Source organism: Strix aluco, chromosome 16 (genome assembly GCF_031877795.1).
Source record: "Strix aluco isolate bStrAlu1 chromosome 16, bStrAlu1.hap1, whole genome shotgun sequence".
NCBI classification, from domain to species: domain Eukaryota; kingdom Metazoa; phylum Chordata; class Aves; order Strigiformes; family Strigidae; genus Strix; species Strix aluco.
The window spans coordinates 19,925,485-19,946,852 of NC_133946.1; the positions used below are offsets into that span (position 1 = coordinate 19,925,485).

The window sequence follows — 21,368 nt, forward strand, 5'->3', positions numbered from 1 at the left end:
AGCATTGGGTGTGGAAAGGATATCTATCCCTCACTTGCCAGAAGCTGTATAACTCCCACTATTTAACACAAAGAAAAACATTTTAAGACATTTGAGGCTGGGGGATAGCAGCTAGCCTTTAAAGACACCAGTTCTTTTCACATCCGTGCACATCTTCCTGTAGGCCAGTAACATTGAGTAACACCATGTACTGGAACATGCTGTTCTTCTGGGACTTCCCTAATTTTTGTTGTTCTGAGGTATACTTATTTTAAGGTTTTCACTCAATCCTTCTCTACTACTATTTTGCTGTCAGATAAAGAAACAGCTCAGCTGACTTGGCTCCAGGGAAGAGATACAGGAAGGAAGCTTTTTTTTTTTTGGTGATAAATAGGTAGCAAACACAACTCCCCCCACAACACACACCCACTCAGTCTGCAGACAGCCTGGCTGCTTGACTGGCTGTTTCCTGTGGCAGGTAACCCTTCCCATCAGGGGGTCTCTGCAGGGATTTAACTCCAGAGCTCAACAAGCAGATGATTTTGCAAAGGAGATTTCTTAGAAAGCCTGGCCACTGGCTGTAAATAATGGTCTTTCTCCCCCTTTGCTCAAGAGTGAGATACATACCCAAGATACGTACCTGCTCAGAGTAACTCCTAGGGATCCCTATCTGACTACAGTAAGAAACACCTATTCTGACCTTACAGGTGGGGCAGGTGGAAACACCAAGAGGAAGAGACAGCTTTTCAAGTAGGGCCAGCTCTCGCAGCCAGAGGCAGACGTTGAAGGAGGGGCTCAGCCCACAACACCTTCTGGCTCAGATTCTCAGTGCTCAGTATTGCAAAGTCTAGACACAAGCAGCGCCAGGACGCAGCCTGCAGCAGGAGGACTAAGTAAATCCAGACCACCTGCAACTGCTTCAGAGCCAGAAGCCTCCCTCTGTGTTTGTCCCCAAGATGTTTGGTTTTCTATTTCAAGTAAAATTTGGGAAAAAAGCAAAAAGCTGTCGATCACTTTGTTTAAATATTTGCCCCCCTTGAGCCAAAAGACATGGTTATTTCCTGTGCTCTAGATACCAGTTAATAGAGAACTATTGCCACATCCTAGATATGGGGAGCATAAGGAGAAGATCTGCCTTTAAGTTGCCCAAGTTTTTTCCTCTTGCACAGAGCAGCTCACCAGGCAGCCCACAGTCACTACTGCCTGCCTGTCCACCCACTAGTACCTCCAGGGCAGGACCCTCATGCGAGCCAAAGTGCAGATGCACAATTTATACCTCAGCTCACCTTAAGGCAAGTTGCTCTGCTTTGTACAAAAAGACTTTGGGAGAACAGGCACAAGAGCTGCCAGGCTTGATTACATCTCTAAGCTGAACCTTTGCACCGGACTTAATGTAGTGCTGGCACACCAAAGCCTCACCAGGCAACTGATGTTCTGCAAGCTGAGGCCTGGTTTGTTTCTGCAGCCAGGATAGGAGCGTTTATTTTTGCAAAACAAATCAGAAAACAGTGCAGCTGCTACTGTGAAACAATCAGTAGGAAGGTCCAGAGGCAGCTCAGTTCAGGCAGACAGCCAGGATCATTCTGTCACAACCACAACAGCAATGCCCACTAGCTTAATCTTTCTCCACTAATTCCCTAATACGAGGCTTAATGCTGCATTCCTGTTCATTGCATTAGAGAGAATTTAAATGGTATAACAGCGCATGAAAAGGAAAAGTTGCTCAGAACCCCAGGCAAGCTGTACTGAAAGCCGTGTCCTGTCCTCATCCATCCATCCCTGTCAATGATGTAACGCAACTCAAATTGCATGGGGTGACAAGAAAAGGGGATTCGCAGAGTAAGAGAAGGTGCAGCTCAGATCCCTGCTGCTCACTATTAGCCAGAGCAACGCTGGGTTTGGGGTAATTTTTTAAAAAGTACTCAGCGAGAGAAAGCGAGTGGAGGGGAGAAACAGACTGAAAAGCACGTTGTAATAATGCGAAATTGCCTTTCTCCTCTGCCCTGAACAGAGGCAGAAGTGGAACTGCATCCAACTCCCACTTTATTCATCCGAATGAAAACCACCAACACAAAGCCTCCAGTAGTGGCTGTTCTGAACAGGAACTGGTGCAGGAGGATCAAGTCTCACCCACGCGCACAATGTTACACATACACTCCATACTCACTTCTCGGGGTTGGTTTGCAGGATGGCACCACACACCTAGAGAAAGAGAGCACTGTTTCCACTTCACAGGGGAGGGATCACTAGAGGATGCTTTGGAAAAAGAGATCAGTGCTACAGGACAGTAGATACCTTTGCCAGGTACCTGCACCACAGATCCACAAAGACAAAAAGTGGAGTGAGCAGTCATCATTTCTGTTTCCGGACCCTGAAGAAATAGTTGCCTCTCGAGCATCCCTTCAGCTTTATCACACACTAGCCATTACCCTCAGCTGGCTCACCAACACCAAAGCAAGGCCCACACACAGCTTTCGGTGGCTTTCAGTCTAACCCCTGCTGAAAGCTCTCCTACGTGCTTGCAGACAGCAACTGTTTTGGGTTCACCAGAGATGTTACCAGAGACACAGCCAGCTCTGTCAGGCAGAAGAGAGCAGCCTTTCTCCCCGTCCCTTCCCACTGTACACTTGTATGGATGCTAAAGCTCTGGCACAGAATGAAAGGAATAGCCCTGAAGTCCTCCACTGGCCCTCAGCCTGCATCATGACCAGCTCCCTCGTGCTTGCGCACAGGTAGCCAAGCGCTCCAATCCATGCCAAGCACGTCCCCACACACATGCGAGCACACTGCTTGCTGCGCCCGCTTCGCCCTTCCATCTCACCCAGGCACACTGTCACCTTACACCCCTGAACTCTCCCCCACTAGCCGTGGCATGAGCGGGGCAGGCTCCAGCAAGGAAGTGAGAATGAGCAGCTTCGTTCCAAAGCAGTCCTCAGAAGAGAGGCACGGGCATTTTGCTCTAGAAGGAATCTTGTTTTGACGAAGCAGCTTATCTGGGAAGCGTCTTCAGGCAGACAAGGCAGGCTGCATTTCTTGGGAGTCATGACACAAGCATACCTGGAGACTGACGTTACCTTTCTTCTACAGACATCAGCAGTGGTCCCCCAGCCACCAGTCCCAAGCATCAAGATGTTGTGGGTTCTGAAAACCATTGTGTGAGCAGGATGGGAGCTACTCACAGAGGGTTGCACAGACCCCTGCAAGGGAAGAGCCTCTGCTCAACCCTTCTTGCAAGGCTGAGCAGTGCACAAGCAAGAAGAGCACAAGACAGATGTAGCAACATCCACCCGAAGCTCACACCCACTGAATGAACCCTTCTGTGTGCAGAACTATGGCAGTAGTTAAACAGTTAGTTTGTTCCCATGAAGAGGTTTCTACCAATCCCACTATGTAAGAACACTGGACTAGATAAATCAATGTAAACTCTCACTGTGCTGACAGCCCACTCTGAAACAGGGCTCTAACCTTCTCCATGCATGACATAACTATGACAGCCGAATCCACACCCTGCTCCATGATACACTGGAATAACTCTTCCCAGGCCCAGCCCTGAATCAGCAGCGTTCAAGGAAGCCAGCAAGAGCAGCCCTTGTAATTAACATATGTAAAGGACTCCCTGATTCATTTACACCCTCAGATGTCACCTCCTCTACTTCAGGATGCTAAACTAGATAATCCACAGGAGTGGCAGCTCAAAGACACACTGCCAGAGCCTCCAATGCTAAAATGGTACTCAGTCCTTTAAATCCTAACCCAAAAGGCTTGCAAAACCAGTATCCCTCCAAACAAACTGCGGTGTATGAAGAGAATGGTTCATTCTCAGAAGAAATCCTCCAGGCATGGCATAGCCAAAAGCCTGGCAAACAGCTGCAGAAGATGCTTTATGAAGCTTACTGATTCCAGAGGACTTGTCAGACAGAAGCCATCAATGTAGATTTGGCCTTTATCTGTACCAGAAAGCACCCCAGTTTCAGGTCTGGGCAAGTGCCAGAGGGCAGCACAAAGCCCTTAGTTCTGCTAAAAGTACCATCTTCCACCCCTGACATGTCCCAAGCACTAAAAACAAAGTGCATGCCACCTGCCCAGACTCTTCCCCACTGGGATCACATGGAGCTTGGCGTGTTCTGAGCCTTTCCCCCTTTCTCCAGGAACACTGAGGGCAGCTCTCTTGTACACACTGTACCACAGATCAGCACAACCCCAAGGACAGGATCAGGCCTGTCACAAGCAGCTACTGTATCAGAAGTGCCAAACTCTCTCCTCCCTTCCTCTGGCCTTTGTAGCTACAACAGCCTCCAGCATCATTTCTACACTCCCAGGCTCACCAATTCCCTCCCTTCTATGTACATCTTGGAAGGGATTTTCTACTGCCCCCAGACACTACCACTTCCTGGACACATTCTTCTTCCCAAAAACATACTTATTTAGGGCCTTCCACACAGAGTCATTTCCTCTACCCCTCCTTTTCACCAGCTCTTACTCTCTCTGGTGCCTTATGCCTGCTTGACAAGGAAAACAGCCCCAGGCAAATATACATACATGGGCTCCCTCAACTCCAAGATTCTTGAAGGCACATCCTGACTTTCACTTCAAGTCCCAGGAAGAAAGAGGCCTAGTGTTAAGAGCTGGGCAGTGGAAGTGTAGAAGTGCAGAGGATTCAATGGGAAAGTGGTGGCCAGCTTAGAACCCAACCAGCAGCAGGGTTTGCCTCATGGAGAACAAGATGGACAGTAGTCACACATTCACACTGCTCCTTGGAGTAGGAGATTTCTGAGCTTTTGCAAAGGCCCTGGAATTAGAAGGCTTGTCCATTCCCAGCTCCAGAAAGAAGCAACGCTGACCAAATTACCATTTTTCCAGCACTTGCATGGTCCTCTTCAAGTACAGTACAAAGCAAGCACAGCAGAGTCGAAAATCATTCTCCAGCCAAGCCAGTGAACATTTCACCCCTGCTTCATGGAGGGCAGAGGGAAACGTGGAGAAAGCCAAAGCGAGCAGGGGACTAGCATCAGAGTACAGTCATTCCCAAGCCCACTGCGCTGGAAGGCAGCACGGCCCTCGGACAGGCAGGAAACAAACACCACCAGCTACTGGATATGCAGGCAGAGCTGATGTAACCACTACAGCAGCAGGAGTCTGGAACTGGAAGACAGAGCAAGAAATCTGAGGAAGGTTTTTGATTTAGCAGGACTAAACTTCCAAACATTACCAGTAACCAGACACAGGACCCTGAAGGACACATGACAGCTTCTCATAATTTATATGGAGGACTTGCGGGTGCCTTGAAGAGTTTTGGGAGATAAGAGGCAGAAAGAAGTGGAACAGCCTAGACATCTTACAAGTTCAAAAGCGATGCTGAAATTATGGGTGAGAAGAATGACACGCAAAGACCACTTGTGCTGTTGCCACTGACACTGCACAGCTGCTGCCATGGCTGAGGGAGCAAGGCTGGGCACCAAGCTGCTCTGCACACCTATCTATGTGGGGTGTCCTGATTTCAGCAGGACAAAAAAACCACACACAGTCATTGCTATGACCATGTTTTTCACTAAAAGTGGCTGCTTGGCTTCCCTTGCACTCATCCAACAAGATGCCTGCAAGAGCACCTCTCCTCAGGGGAACTTCCTCATCAGAGCCAGGCAGACAGCAGAAACAAGCTCCTTCCTTCCCTCCCAGCAAAAGGTATTGCAGGGTTCTCCAGTGGCTTGGCTGCCAGCTCACTCATCAGGACAGCCGAGCCTGCAGCCCTGTGACCACTGATGGCACCGATCCAGGCACAGCAGCTTCTCCACCAAGCCAGTGAACATTTCTGACTATGTCAGCACAGAACATCCCCCCCACCTCTATTTTCCACCAGAGAAAGAAGCAGCAGCTTTACCGCTTCCAGGAAGCACCAGAAGGTTCCCCATTAATTACATCCATGTCTCCATGTATGTACATAAGGGTGTCTCTCCTTCCATTGACCGGGCTCAGGCTGCTGAGCTCAACAATCTTCTCTCCAGCAAGGGCCTCTACAGGAATACAGATGACAATCTCCTGTGCAGGGGGGGACTTGAGTTTTGAGAGGCCACAGATGCTATGAAGCTTTCCTTCATGTACCTGGGGAGATCTATAGATCTCTTCACACAGCCACACAAGACATCACATATGCTTCCCTTAGGATATGCTTCACAATTCACACATTGGCCAGCATAAACTGGGATTGCTCTGAGAAATCTATAGAGACCAAGCGGATTTATTTCCCTTTCTCAGACTGGAATTTGGTGTTAGACCCCTCCCACACAGAGAAAATAATCTCTGTGACCACTCCTTAAGCCTTTGCATGCACATAATCAAATTTCAGGAGCACATTTAAGATGCTGCTATTGTTCATTATCTCAGTTTCAAAAGGTAGAAGAGGGTTTATTTGTTGGGTTTTTTCTTCCTGCTACCCAACAGAAAAAGTCTCTACAGTTAGCAGTGTATTTCCTGGTGGTCACATGGTGACAGCTTGACAAGCAAACCTGAATGCTAAGTAACTGTTACCTCATCTCAAGTCAAGTCTGAGACAGAGTCCTGGCTAAGACAGTTGTTTAAAAAAAAAAAAAAAAAATCCTGTAAACAACCAAGGAAGAGCTCCCCAAAGAACACCCCAAACACCACCGCTCTATCTAGCATATATATGGTCTCCTTTCTGTATTCTTAGTACTAGAAGCCTCTCCTCAGCTTGCTTTATCATTTTCTGCTCACATTGTCACGCTTAGGGAAAACAGCTAACTCCCACAGATGGGGGTTTGATAGCCAGCTTTGCCTCTGACAGCAGAACCCACCTCCTCCCCCCTAAAAAAGCAGCAATTCAGCAATTCCAACCCACCCTCAGATGAGAGCTGCATACCACAATATTCACATGCTACACAATTGAGATGCTGTTGGTTAACTATGAGTCACAAGCACAGTCCAGGACCTTAGCATCAGCTCGAAAACAGCTTTTCGGTGATTACAGGTTCACATCCCATCATTCATCTATTCATGCTGCAACACTGCAGTATGCACAATCAGTAACTTGTAAACACGCGAGACTTTGCCCAATGCATCCTGATAGCCACACAGACTACTCTAGTGGAAAAACAGCGAAGTTTTGTCATGCCAGTGAACAGAATAACCTCAAAGCGAGAGAGCACTTCAGATGTAGGACAATACCAATGTTGCAGCCCTGGAAAACAAATCCAAGATCCCTTCAACTCGGTGGTAAAATGCTTAACAAGAGCTAGGTGAGGTTGTATCAGACCATAAATACCTCCTGGAATCTTACTTAGAAATAAGGTCCTCTGCCTAGCCAATATGGATGCCCAATGTTGTTTTACTTGGTATTCTCAAATATGCCTTTGAAGCCCACAGTGAGATCTCAAGACTGCAAATCATTTGGTCAGGACTTTCAGTTCAGTGTTAGCCTACAGTGAAGCCTTACTGCCACATACGAATGATGACAGTGAGGTCTTAATTCAGGGAGAAGGCAGAATCAGCTCAGAAGCAAGCTGAACAGATGCAAAGACCAGAAGGAAAAAGCTGGGAAAGAAACCACTAAGTGGGATCTTACACTCTGAAGTCCAGGAAAATTTCTGTTCTCTCCAATCAGGGTCTCAAAGGATTAGAATTACAGAAAAACCCCAAAGGAGGTATTTACCTTTGCACAGTACAGTCTGAGTTCAGTGCCAAGTACACATGCATGAAGGCACTAACCTTATCTACACACAGCCAAAGCAGCAAGGCTTCTGCAAAATTCCCCTCTGCTTGGCATTCAGACACTATTTCACATTCCAGTTTGATGGACAGGGCAACAGACAGTGCAGGGTAGCAGTTGCCACAAGCTTTAAAGCCCACGGGCTATTACACCTACTCTCAGACAGAAACCAGATGCACGGCAAACACAGATACTGGGGATCCTACAACAGCCTGTGCTAGGATGAACTGCCCTCCCAGTACAGGCTGCAGCTGTACCTTCTGCCCTGTCTCCTTCTTCCCTATGATTTCATTCTAACCCCTGGACTTCAGCCTGGAATCTGCACTGTCAGGAGGGTTTACGACAGGGACAAAGTGCAGCGATACCATGCCCCAACCAAGCACCCATCTGCTTTTACTTTCAGAAGTCAGCTCTGTTGCCTTAGAGTTGCTCTCTACCCAAGATATATGCCAGCCACACAGGCAGAATCAAAAGAAAACTATCCCAGAGAAGTCAAACTTAAGACAGAGTTTGAACACCCCAAATCCAGGCCTTGTCTGGCTTTAAGCAGCACGGTTTGTCCTCTTTCAGCAGGGAGGTGCATGCTGCCTAGAAGGTGGCCCCTAATCAGCCCTCATTATCATGCCTCCCCTTGTAACTCATAGGGAGTGGGAAAACCTATCCTAATCCTGATTCACAGAAAGCTCTCTACCAGGCTGGCTAACTCCCTGAGGACAATGCTTAGTGCTCCATGGATGCTCTGGGCATACAAATAGCAAGAACAGGGTAGACGTGACAACAGACTTGCTCAGCATTATAATGGCATCTGAGCAAGGCGAGGATTTGGGCACTACGGCCCAGCCTGTCTCATGTTCATGCCACACCTCCGAGTAGCACAGGGACCACTAGGTTCGGGCACTAATTGGGCAGCCACCTCTTCACTGGAAGCAAAGCAACCAAATCCCTGGCACCTATCAGCCAATGATCGCTGCAGGAGAAGGGATTAGAGGCCTTTTCGCTTGTCCACAATAAAAGCTAGCACCATGGCATGACTACAGCCTTGGAGATGCCAGACCAGGGTTTGAACAGCTGTTAGGAGCTTCCCATCAAGCTCCAGAAGCAACGGTTGCCCTTCACGGGGCATTTCTGTAAATAAAATAGTAAGGAGGGGGAAACTTCAAACCCAACTGCACAGAAAAAGCTAACTTTTGCTGCATGAAGGCTATATCTCAAAACTCTACCTGTCCCTAAAGAACAGGGAGTGCTGTGGAAAACACCTGTGATCAAGGTGAGAGGAGTTCAAGCAGTAAACAGCTCTGGTTTCACTTGGCTCTAGGAGAGACTCGTAATTCTCTGAGACTAAATAGATACACCCGATTCTCCCACACCACCTTCCCCTTTCAAGTTTAAGATGCTTTTCTGCATTTGTTATTCTCAAAAGATTCCAAGTACAGACTCTAGCATGTGCCTGTTGACTTTTCCGCCCATATGCAAAACAGCTGAACTTCAAAACAGCAAAAAACCAGGAAGCACCGCACACCATTCTCTTCAGCTGCTCCCCAGACATGCCCGAAGCAGGGACAGACTACACTGTGTGCCTGCTTCAGAGACAGCTTTTTAAGGTTTCTTTTCTAACTTGAAAACAGAGGTAACATCTAGCTGAACTGGCAACCTAGCTCTTGCAGAGGGCAAGAAAATTCCCCAGTGCCCTCCACCCTGAGAAACAACCCTCTTCCAGAAACAAAGATGCCAAGAGAGATTTCCTAGTTACTCAGAGATGCTGTTCAACTCTAACCCGTAGCGGTAACACGCTGCTTGGTGTCTCCAGTCGCTTCGCCTCCCGCTCGCAGCCACCCAGAGCTGATGGGGCATGAGGTGCCTCCGACACCCTCGGCTCGAGGCACGCAGCCTCCCCCAGGGACCGGCCGGCGAGGGGGCGAACCCTGACGTAAAGGCCTTAAAAACAAAGCGCCGCGTGCATTTAGGCAGGATGAGGTGGAGGGCGGAGCGCTGTTTCCACCCCCCCCCCTCCTCCCTACCCGCTGTTATAATTAAAGAATTAATAACAACGAAGGGAAGACGCGAAGGAGAGCACCGGCCCCTCAGGCCGCCCGCCCGCCCGCGCTTACCGAGGCAGGCGCCGCTGACCAGGGCGGTGGCGGTAAGCGCCCCGGCTGAGGCGCCGTAGACCTTCCTGGCGTTGGCGACAAGGAAGGGGGCATGTTCCTGCAGGCAGCTGGCCACCCCGATGTGGTAGACCCCCAGGAAGCCGCAGCCGGCGAAGGAGATATTCCAGGTGGAGTCCGGCGGGAACATGGCCTCCGCGCCCCGCTGCAGGCGGGGGGGAAGGATGCAGCCGCGACGGAGAGGGGAAGCCGCGGGGCTCCTCTCACATCACACCGCCCCTGGGCGGGCGGGACGGAGGACCGGAGCCGGGAGACGCCGCTGCCGGAGGAGCGGTTCGTTAGCACGGCCGGGACTGCCGCTGGGCCGCCGGTGACAGCCGCCCAGCTTATATGAGGCGGCTCGGGCCCGCCCTCGGCCTGCGGCGAGGCCGCGCTGAGGGGCGGCGGCGCTGGGCGGGAAGCGGCCGGCGCCTCCTCCCAACCCTTCCTCCGGTGAACCCCCGCTCCCGGCCGGCCCCCGGGGCATTGCGGGCGTTCGCCGCCGGCGGAACCGCGTGGAGGGGCGGAGGCTAAGCCGGCTCCTTCGGGGAGGAGGGGGAGAGGAGAGGGTTACGGCTCCGCGCAGCACCCCAGAGCCGTGTACCGGGGCAGCAGCCTGTCTCCCCCTCACAAAACACCCTGTTTCTGGGAGGCCTCTGCTCCAAATTGTTGGAGTTTCCCACAAATACAGACCTTTGCTTTTCGGGAGATGGGCAAGAAACATGAGAGGAAGGGAAAAGCTTCCCCCTTTCACACGAAGCTGAGGAGCCTGAGGGAGGCAAGGCTCAGCACAGCCACGGCAACCCCTCTCTCTCAACAGCTTTCTCTGCCTCTAAACTCACTAGAACACGCACAGTTGCTTACCTTTGCTAACCTTCTCCTAACAGTTTTCTCTACATGCCTCTAAGCTCACCAAAACGCTTACTTTTGGTCAGGGCAACTGCAATTTTCTCTTAGCGCCGGCAAGCGTGTGGCGTATCGGCTCAGCACAGAGCAGCGCTGGGTGGGAGGCCGGTGCTGTTAGGAGATCAAAATAGATTTCAGAAGATGGAAAGATCCCCTTGTCATAAACTATACAGACTGTAACCATTTAAGCAATTAGATAAGTGTGCAAGTTTACAGGGGCATCGAAAAGATCAGCATAGCAAGAGAAGCAGCTGCTCAACTCAAAGCAGAGAAGCAAGCTCAGCAAGAGGGAGGTTGGGGGGGTACAAAGCAAAAAGCGTAAGTAGTTTTTTAATTGAATCAACATAAAGCAGAAGCGCTTTCTACCAAAACTTGTTGGGTTTTGGATTTATTTTTTTTTTAAGTCTTAATTCATCTTGGCATAAGTCTATTTGCATTAGTTTTCTTACAACTGGTCAGAAGTTTCTCGTTTGGGACACTGTTATACCTATCCTTAACAGCTCTCAGACTACACAAAGCTAGGCCTTCCTCCTCACAGAAATTTCACCAATTATCTTAGTGGAGGTCATCCAAGTAGCCCCTCTCCTGTTCCTTCCACTTCAACTGTCCTTTCAAAGGGTACAAGGGAGGCTGATACCCTCCCTGTAGAGGGGCCATCCAGGTTGTAATAACAGCTACTGCCTCACAGTCAGATGACCAAAGCAACCAAACTCAGCAGGGAGCCCTTGTATAAATCCAATACTTGAGTTTAAGTTAGGCCTCATACTCCAGCCTCTACAGAGTGCTTTTTCATTAAATATTTGCACTTTCCATCTATCAGACAGACAGGAGTCCAGCCTTACCTTTCTTCCAAGTCCTACCCTGGAGCCCACCACCTCACCTAGCTCGCAGGAACTACCCTTGATACAGATTAGCTCCATCCTGGAGCACCTAAAGAATTAGCCCCACTTATCTCAAATCCTCTGTTTATGCCCTATACACACCCTTCTTTCTCTTCCTCCTCTACCTCTACTTGCTTTTGTAATTTCCTTCCTCCCCGGTGTTTGACATTGTTACGTAACCCTTGTCAGCCCTCATCTCCTCCACCTGAAGAGGTGAGCATTGGCACACCTGAGCCTTGACCCTCTTAAAGGCCCTTAGCACCAAGACAATCATAGTGCTTTCACCCCGTGCTTCTGGTGACATGGAGAGGTATTTCCAGGTAGCCAAACCCAAAGAAAACATTGTGTCTTGCATTTTCCAGAACAGGGATTGTGCTGCAGAAGAACTGGTCAGTGGGCTGTGACTTTAGCGGAAATGTGTGGCAAAACTGAATACTGAACCTTGTTTGCAGATACCTCCCTAACACTTGTAACCACAAGAACAGCTTCATTCTCGAGCCAACGCTGCTTCCTCTTTTTTTCAGCATTTCACAACGTTAAGGTTCCTACTGTGTCTGGAAAATAAACAATACTGTGACAATCACTTGATTTCTCAACAGCAATCTCATCCTAAATTGTTTACATCACTCTGCCTTGGCCCTCAAGGTTACCTATTTGAGGAGGTTCAACCCTGTTGAACCAGGTTAATGAAGTAAGCCATGTGAACAGTAATTTCTGCAGAGCGCTGCCTGGGTACTGACACTAGCAGGCTGGCAAACAACTGTTTTTTTCTCAAAAATAAATTATCCCCCCCAACTAATCTTTTTCTCCTCAATAAGAAAGTACTGCCAGAATCCTGTAATTGCTCTTAATGCTGCAATAAACCAGGTCAGCAAGACTTACATGGCAGCTTTTCATGTGTATCAAACTCCTATCAGGACACTGCAAGTTCATTCATGCCCTTACATGTTGTGATGCCACTGAGACAGCTTCTCGTGCAATCTCTCTTTGTTGCATTTATTTTTTAGTCTAACGAATGGTGAGCAGTTAGTACATATGAGATAATAACGTACAAGAAAATAATCTGGTTTTCTGGGTAAGACCTTGGCTGTTGGCGGCCAACGGGAATTAATTTTAAAGGGAAGCTGAGAGGCAGTCTGTTATACTGTTGTCTTCAGCATGTTACTTTAGCAGTGTTGCCTGTAGTCAGCAAGACTGGGGCACTGGTCATGAAGAGCAACCCGAGTGCTGTTTTAACATCACTGGAAAGCCTGACTGATGTCTTTTTCTTGACTGTGATGTTTGGGTATGTTGGACAATTCCATGGCAAACTCTTGGGACTTGCTTCATAGGGGTATCTCCTGAGGCAACAGAGCAGTCCCCTTGTCTGGCTCTCTTGGGACTGAATTTTCCTTCTAGGAGAGCTACTACAGATATCTCTGCCCTACATAAGTCAAACCTACTGAGTTCAGCAGGGCTGCCTGCATGTAGCAGCTTGCAAAATCAGGCCTTAGTAGTAAGAGTGAAACTCGTTAATTTGACAGTGGCCCCAGGGAGCCCTTACTTATTACTTTTCAGTAGTATCCAGGACATTCACCCCGCTTTCCAAGTAGTGAAGATGTCATGTTACTCTCCCTGCCCCATGGTGCTTGTGAGGAATGACTTTCAGTCGGAGTTGATTTGAGATGGCGCAGATTTGTGTCCCAGTGAGGAAAGCTTGCATGTTTCAGCGTCAAGCCTATGACTAAATCACTCTTCCCTACCATCAATTTAGTAATGATCAGTTACCAGTGTAATCTCCAGGCGCAAGGCTATCCTTTCCTTTCCCTTCAATGCCTTTGAGCCTTTCTTTATGAAGACGTCAGGAAAAACCTGTCCTAGCTAAAACTGATGCTGCAAGGGGACAGACTAGGCCACCACTCCAAGCTTTGGCAGGCACCAGTTTTCTCCGAGAGCATCATGGAATACAACACATCCACCTCACTGCTGCCCTTGCCTTTGGAAATCATTGCTAAGTCTGAAGAAGCACCAGTGATACTTGAAAATTCAGAATAGTGTCCACAGAGCAGGAGCAGGGATCCCATCTCCTTCACAGCTGAAGCTCATCGAGATCAGCAGAAGAGAGTGGTGAACAAACTCCAGCCAGAGCACCAAACTTCCAGGCACATCACTGCTCATGTACAAAGCCATCAGGTGACAACTGTTTTGTGAATAGATATGAGGGATAAAAGCTTAAAGTGCTTTGATTTTACATTCACAAGGAATACCTGTGGGCTGGTTGTGTAGAATACATCGGCTCCCTGTGGCAGTGTAACAAATGCCGTTATTTTCAGTGCTTTCTCTGAGAACTGCCCCAAACAGTTTAGCAAATGAGCTGTCCCTCTCTTTCTCAAAGCAAATTGAGCATCAGGAGCATTCATTAGAATTATGCACTTTCAGGAAGGCATTTAAAGGTGGTAAGAGGACACCCAGCACAGGATCAGGTCCATAACTCAAGGTTTAACAGGTCATAGGGAGAAGATAGAGAAAAATAGGGGGAAGAAAGAAGTTAGTCTAGATGTAGCTGTAGTCCTCCCCTCATCACAGTAGCCAGGCAGCTGGCACCATAGGTCTGTCTCATCCCACAGGCCTGGGCACAGCAAAACTCATGGAATAGCTCAGTGCTGCTGAAACAAATCCCTTTGTGCATGGAAAATCCCTGTGGAGTGGTGTGACAGGGCAGTTCCTTCCTGTGAAAACATTGACTTTGCTCTCGCAGCGGCCAAGCAAGGCAATATCACAGGGTGAGGGTAAAACCACATCCAAGAACCACTCTTCTTCAGCGATCTGGAGAAATCAGAAAGGAAACACAGCTATACCTGCACCCCTTCCAGTGCCAAACCACAGCCGTTACGAGTCTGACAGAGGATTAAGAGCAAACACGAGTGGTTGTTGTTCCTGCCACAAAGATCACCGTGCTAGGCCTTACGAGACAAAGCAGATGAAAGGTATTGGCACTGTTACCTCCTGTAACTCACTCTTGAAGCAGGCACAGAGGGCAGCAAGGGTTAGTTGCTCCCATCACGGCCATTCCGAGGACCTAACTTTCAACTGCTCTCTCCCTTGGCTGCTGTGAAGTCATGGGCGTTTTCTCTCTCAGTACACCACAGGGAGTTAAAATAGTTTTTCCTACTTGGATTTCACCCATCTCTCCTCCTCTCAGAAGTACTTGCCATGCTTTGTCCAATGACTCATAACCAACATAGTTGTTTCAGGAAAAAAAAACAACAAGAGCTATGTTGGAAAAACTTCAGTGTAGGCTGCTCCAGGACACCTCTTTTTGACACTGCCTGTGGAGACTGGGTATGGGAAGAGCATCACATGTGCCACTTGCACTCTACTTTACGGTGACAGGCAAAGACCGCTGTAGAAGTCAGGGTAAGTTGCCTGCCAGAACCATCTCCTAGCAGAATACACTTTATAAAAGCAAAATTTACTGTCCTCCCAAGCTGATGCATTCTTCTGGTCACGCCAGAGATCAGTTTCAGTTCTCCAAAAACACCATTCTCCTCATGAAATCGTTCTTGTTCAGATCAAGGTGATTCACATCCAGCTATGCCCAGGACAGCCATTCAGTAGGATGGGCACCTCTGCACTGGTCTGTGTCCTGTGAAGAGCAGGATGCAGTAATGCTTTTTGTTACAGATTCTATGTTAAGCATACAGATGTCACATGAAATCCAAGCAGAGTCAAGCACTTCACTGGTATTGTCCCTAGATCTTGGAAATCTGACATAGCAACAAAATTGGTGCCTTTAGACATTTTCAAAAACTAATTGCCGTGAGCTCTGAAATGTTAAATGTTTCTGGGCTAATTCAGACCTGCTGTCCATTCAGTTTCACATATTTTGGAACTGATTAAACAGATCCTGAAAAATAAAAAGCCCTTTTATTGCTGAATAGATGGGACTCTTTCTGAGTAACTGGGATGGCAAAATAGTAAGGGGAAGGTGAACTTAACATCAGGTAGATTCAGCTTCCACATACTGTTTAAGAAACAGCAGTGTCAAAACAAGCATCCAGGTTCAGACAAGCTGAGCCATTTCTTAAGCACTTCAAGCGGGCTGAGTCCCATGGCTTGTCACAAAATTCACATACCTGTTTGAGACAAAATCAAAGCTTTGTTGGAACTATTTTAAGAACAGCTGCCTGAATCCAATAGCACTTATTATAATTATTGTTATAATAATAAACTCAAAACACATTTAAAACAAAGATTTTTTTAATATTTTCTCTATAACAAATAATTAATCAAATAGGCCGAATCCCATGTCATCGTCAGATTCTTCAGATTCCTCCTTCTTTTCTTCTTTTTTCTCCTCAGCTGAAGGAAAAAAAAAGGACCAATGGTCATTATTTACATTTTTCACACCACAGATTTTCAAGATACACATTTTGGTGTTCTCAGCTTCCATGTTATTGGTATTTCAGCCTCTGCAGTTCATCTCATTCCCTTTCAACAGTCAGATATAAACACCAAGGAGACTACTGAAGGGATAAGCTTTACACAGCAAAGCCCGTCTGGTTCTCAGTTCTAAGCCAGACCAATCTTAAGGTGGGTAAAAAGCAAATGCTTCCGACTGCCCGAGGAAAAATAACTGTTCAGTTTACACTTCAATCACATAGTGAACTGCGAAAGCAGAAAAGCCTTGAAATTTGGACTGAATTGTTCAGATTTTAACAGACAAAAACGGAGCTGCCCTGTAGCAGTGCCTCTGCACTCGCACTCACCGGCAGCAGGGGCAGCAGCTGCAGCAGGAGCAGCAGAGCCCCCTCCAGCAGAGACTGCCACAGCTCCCCCAGCCGGCATGCTGGCAAGTTTTCCGTTACCTGTGTGGGACAGAAAAGGAAATATTTAAATGTTCATCGAAAGCACAGAGGTAAGGTGAAAAGGAAGAAACACAAGGGTGCAGAAAACAGATACTATGTCTCATGGACTGAACCTGTCACTATTAGCTGAAAGGAACACGAGGCTGCACCCATGGTAAGAAATTATAAACTATCCTGTGAAAAAAGCCTCAAGAATTTAAGATTCACAAAGGCTTATCCTGAGAACACCGACAGCACATTATTAGTAAGTTTTCTTCTGTACACAAGTCCCCTATCTTTTTTTCCCCAAAACTGTCATATCAAAAAGTGGCAAACGCATCCATTTTACACATGCAAAAAACCTGTACGTTCTCTAAATACAGCACAATCACCCAGAAATTCATAATTTCAAGATACCTCAAAAATAACATAGGCAGCACTGGCTTCCCCCTGCCCTTTAAGGGTACAGAGAACTGTGAGGGCATGACTGGATCACACTTACAGGAGAAAAGGGGGTGAGGGGAAAGATCTATTTATGGCCAAGAGTACAGTATTTTAAACAACTTCTCTAGCACCCTATGAACCCTATTGCAGCTCCTTTGAGATTAGTAAACTGACTTCTGATTTATGCTCGTCTTTGGAAAGCTAGCTAGTTCTCTGCCATCTGCCTTTCACATACCAAGGCTCCCACAGCATTCAGAGGTCGCGTACACAGTACATTTGCCTGTATTCCAGTTTCTGGGAATCAGTTTCTAAATAATTCTCTGTTACTTTAAGCTCTAATAAACTAGCCAAGTAAACAAACATGTTTCATATGCATGTCAGTATGTTCTAGAAAACAACTGACTTTCAAAAGTATTACAGAAAGAGATGGCCTAAGTGTGTTGTAAGCACATGCATAATGGCTCTCTTAGGTTCAGACCGCATGGCCAGAAATGTCCAGTTATTGGTCATAACAGCAAGGCCAGGCAAAGTCCTGGCAACCTTTAAGCAAATATATGCCTAAAAGTTCCCTTGTGCCTATGCACTTGCAAAAAAAAAAAAAAAAAATTAATCAGAAACCTTTGCACTACCTCAGCTCTGCTTTATTTCAGCTCTATGACCCAGTGAATGAATGTTAAAAGTTCTAGCTTTGGTGAAAGCCAGCAGGTAAGAGCACAAGCTTCTGCAGAAGTCAGCACTCAGAGTCCTTAGAGTAAAAGAAATACCAAACTTGGAGGGCTCTAGAAGAGACGTGTACTGGAGAGGCTTGTGTTAATCACAGAGGGTGTAACTGTACCCTTCATGTGAATTGACGTTTACATTTAATGGTCTCTTCTTCCTGTTTTACATAATTGGTGCACACAAGTGAGTAAATACAAAGTAAAAATCTCCCAGATAACTTGAAGGACAGCTAATTCTTTCTCTGGTCAACATGTCCAGAAAACTACGTCATGAGCGTACTACCAGTAAGCTCATACATGCTTAAGTTTTCCAGTTTAATGTGGTCCACAAGCGAAACCCAGCAGGTACTGGCACCGACCTGCAGAGAATTAGAATGGACCTGGATTTCAGTCATTTCAGCTGAGATCCAGCATGGAAGTCCACAGCTGCGAAGCTAAACTGATGAATAATCAGGGTGTTGGCAGCAATTCTACACTCTCAGGACTACGTTACCAAAGTAGTAGAGGCAATTATCTGTGACACTCAGAGACTGTACTTACCCTGAGCAATGACATCCTCGATGTTTTTTCCATTCAGCTCACTAATAACCTGTGTAAATTAAGTTTAGAATGTTAATAGTTTCAAAACAGCATGAGTATAAGCTATATTTAAACAAGTAGTGATTAATCATTATGTGCAGTGCCTCCTGCTGCTTATCTTGCTGCTTGTACAGCCCCATTCCTTATTTCTCAGTGGAAGAAAAAGGACACTGAAATGGAAGCTTCAGCTAAGTCTCTTACGCTTTCCTGAGAAAGCATTTTCATGAAATCTGTTACAATAAATTCATAATGAATCCAAGAACTTTGCAGAAAGAAGGATACACAGATGTTGCAGAGCCAATTAGGAAACCCCACTAATGGTCTGTTAGTCACTGAGGGACTGTTAACATATCTTGCTTAATACCCAGCGGGAGGCTCTGAAGCATTGGGCCCTAGCCCAAACACCACAGGGTCCTGTCCCTAGCCTTACCACATGTTACAGCCAAGCTGGCCATTGTATCCTTGCACTGGAACAGAGAGTCCCAACTTCAGTTTTACTACCATTGTTGTATAACCAGGGATGAGGAAAGCAAAACACAAAACCAAAAATTGCTAAAGCAAGCAAGCACTTTAAAAACAAACAAAAAGAATGCCACAGACCTTACTGGTGAGTCCCTCTACCAAGAGTCAGTGCCAAACACTGCCGAGTCGCCAAAGCCAAAGGACTTTAACCAAGAGCTTTTCAACAGGCACCTTCTGCTTACACAGAGCGTGCGATCTGCAAAATGCCGTGCCCGTGTGCTCGCTTCATCCGCAAGGAAGGTGTTTTTAAGACTTCACTAGATTTACACTGGCGTAAGATACAGCCCGTGCAAATAAAAAAGGATTAACTATGACTAAAACAAATTCCAGACAAGCTTTCTGGATATTGGAGGATCAGAGAAAACAATTGATGGAAGGTATTAAACATAAAACAAGCCGAAGCCAAAAGACCTGGTGTTTAAACCACGAGTTCAAACCAACATCCCAAACCGTAATCAGGATGCTGTCAGCTCAGTCAACCCATCGTTTGGTTGGGCCTATGGCAAAACGCTGTCTCCAGCTGGGAAAGTAAACTGTTCTTCCTCCACCTCACTGGAAGCACTCCGTATACAAGCATGGGTCAGGAGATAAAACTGCCTTTTTGGGTTTTTTTGTGTGTTTTGTTTTGTTTTTTTTTCCCATGGCCATTTATTTTTAGGTCCACAAGGCTGAAAGTCTATTATAATCACAAGAAACATTCTAAATAAGATACTCTCTTCTTAAAAAAACTGTTTTCCATCACAACCATTTCAGCATTAACTTCCAAAATCTTCCTACATCTTAGTATTGAATACTTTCAATGTCCATGTTATAATTTGCCTACATTTCTTGGTGAAGGAACAAATGATTCTTTGCAGTACACTAAATAAGAATTTATTACTGAACTTCAGGCCTTCTAAAGTGTTAGCTTTGAATCAACACCGACCAAAAGCCAAAATTAAATGTTAAGTGCAAACTACATGTTGTGTCAGACCAGAACTTATTTTCAATTTTCAATGCATGTTTATCTGCAGCCACCATCCCGCTGAAAATTATTAGGTTGAACAGTCAGAATTCAGCCACAACTGACAGAGATCTTTGCAGATGACACCTGTTAAATAGGAAAGACAGACTTCTACAAAAACGTCGTAAAAATAGTTGATTGGTTAACCAGTGTTTTAGAAATCACACTAGCAAACATCTGAACAAAGTAAGACTAGATCAACAGCAAGGCAACTAAAGAAACACCGAAGCCAAGGAGCAGCTCCCGTGTCTGACGTTGATGGGGACATGACCATCTGGAGTAAGAGGCAATGCCACCTTGTTCATGCGCTCATCGTCCGTCTCGATGCCAACGCTGTCGAGGATCTTTTTCAAGTCCTTTGACGTGGGAGACTCATTGCCACCGAGGACCGCGAGAAGGTAAGCTGCGACGTAACGCATCCTGGAAAGCAAGAGACGTGGATCTTCAGCGCTCATCATCTCCTTGCGTGGCTAGAGGAAGCTTATCTCCTCACAGCGCGAAGCAAACCTCGCCCTCCCCGCTGCAATTGTTTTGCTTTATTTTTCAATGAAAGCCCACGGCGCTGAGGCCGCGTACCGGCTGCCCGCCAGCACGGGGCCTCGCACAAGGCAGCCCGTTAAACACCGCCGGGCTCCGGGGCGCCGCTGCCCGAGGCCCCGAGCAGCTGGCCCGGCCTCACACCGCCCACCACTCCCGAACGAGGTCGGCACCCGAACGCCTCCTCACCGCCGGCTCCCCGCGGCGTTCGCCTAAGCCTGTCCCATCCCTCCGCAGGCCCCGGCCCGGGCCCAGGCCGGGAGAGCACATGGCCGCCATTTCCCCCCTCCCGCCCGGCCCCCGGCGGTCTCGCCCGAGCCCCGCTGGCGGCCGCGGGCCGGAGCGCGTGGGCCGGGAGCGCCCATTCCCCGGGGGGAGGCGGTGCGGGGCCGCCGCGCGCTTACTTGGGCGGAGGCGGCGGCGCGGGAGAGAGGCCGAGGACGTGCGCTCGCGGTGGCAGCGCAGCTGCGAAAGGGAAGGGGCGGCGCCTCGGCAACGCCTTCTTCCCGTCACCCCCCAACAACGAGCGTTGCCATTGGGCCGGGCCGGCGGGGAGACGGCGGGCCAATGGGGAGCCGCAGGCTGGGCTGCCGCCGCCGCGCGCAGTGGCGCATGCGCAGAGCGGGGCCGGGGCAGGGAGGGGCGTCGCCGCTTCAGCGCAAGGCTGCGGCAACTCATTTTCCGCTTTAGGGTTTTTTTTCCCCAAAAAGTGCGGCATGCGCGCGGGTTGGGTGATGCCACTCGCGTGCCGTGCCATGCCCTGGCGGGGTTGGCGTGGTCGCCCAGGAAGCACAGGCCTCTCCGCTGAGGAAAAGCTCTACGGCGGGGAGCGGGCGGCCTGTCACAGAACCACAGAATCATCTGGGTTCGACCTTGAAAATCCTCCAGTCCAATCATGAACCTCACCCTGACCGCTCCCAACTCCACCAGATCCCTCAGCGCTGGGTCAACCCGACTCTTCAACCCCTCCAGGGATGGGGACTCCCCCCCTGCCCTGGGCAGCCCATTCCAACGCCCAACAACCCCTTCTGCAAAGAAATCCTTCCTAAGAGCCAGTCTGACCCTGCCCTGGCGCAGCTTGAGGCCATTCCCTCTTGTCCTGGCGCTG

General features: G+C 48.1%; 2 protein-coding genes and 1 non-coding gene across 3 annotated transcripts in view; all 3 read right to left on the reverse strand.

Annotated features, from left to right (window-relative positions):
* Positions 1 to 10,180, reverse strand: part of PNPLA2 (patatin like domain 2, triacylglycerol lipase) — a 31,349-nt gene extending 21,169 nt beyond the window's left edge. Inside the window, exon 1 of the mRNA XM_074842697.1 lies at positions 9,808 to 10,180. Coding sequence (XP_074698798.1) covers positions 9,808 to 9,994 — 187 coding nt within the window. The 5' untranslated portion in view covers positions 9,995 to 10,180. The remainder of the gene's footprint in view (positions 1 to 9,807) is intronic.
* Positions 10,181 to 15,851: 5,671 nt separating this feature from the next.
* RPLP2 (ribosomal protein lateral stalk subunit P2) lies at positions 15,852 to 20,802 on the reverse strand. Its single transcript, XM_074841974.1, has 5 exons — positions 20,665 to 20,802; positions 20,020 to 20,143; positions 18,160 to 18,208; positions 16,379 to 16,477; positions 15,852 to 15,971 (listed from the first exon to the last, which is right to left on the reverse strand). The coding sequence occupies exons 2-5, from the start codon at positions 20,140 to 20,142 to the stop codon at positions 15,895 to 15,897; spliced, it is 348 nt and encodes a 115-aa protein (XP_074698075.1). The 5' UTR covers position 20,143; positions 20,665 to 20,802; the 3' UTR covers positions 15,852 to 15,894.
* LOC141931055 (small nucleolar RNA SNORA52) lies at positions 17,869 to 18,001 on the reverse strand. The gene has a single exon (XR_012625479.1). It is a non-coding gene; the product is annotated as a small nucleolar RNA SNORA52 (small nucleolar RNA).
* Positions 20,803 to 21,368: the final 566 nt, after the last annotated feature.

Coding starts and splice junctions, on each gene's coding strand:
- RPLP2 (XM_074841974.1), bottom strand. CDS start 20,142: ATGCGTTACGTCGCAGCTTACCTTCTCGCGGTCCTCGGTGGCAATGAG. Junction 18,209..20,019: donor ACGATGAGCGCATGAACAAG/GTGGCATTGCCT, acceptor TAATTTACACAG/GTTATTAGTGAGCTGAATGG. Junction 15,972..16,378: donor AGCTGCTGCCCCTGCTGCCG/GTGAGTGCGAGT, acceptor TTTTTCCTTCAG/CTGAGGAGAAAAAAGAAGAA.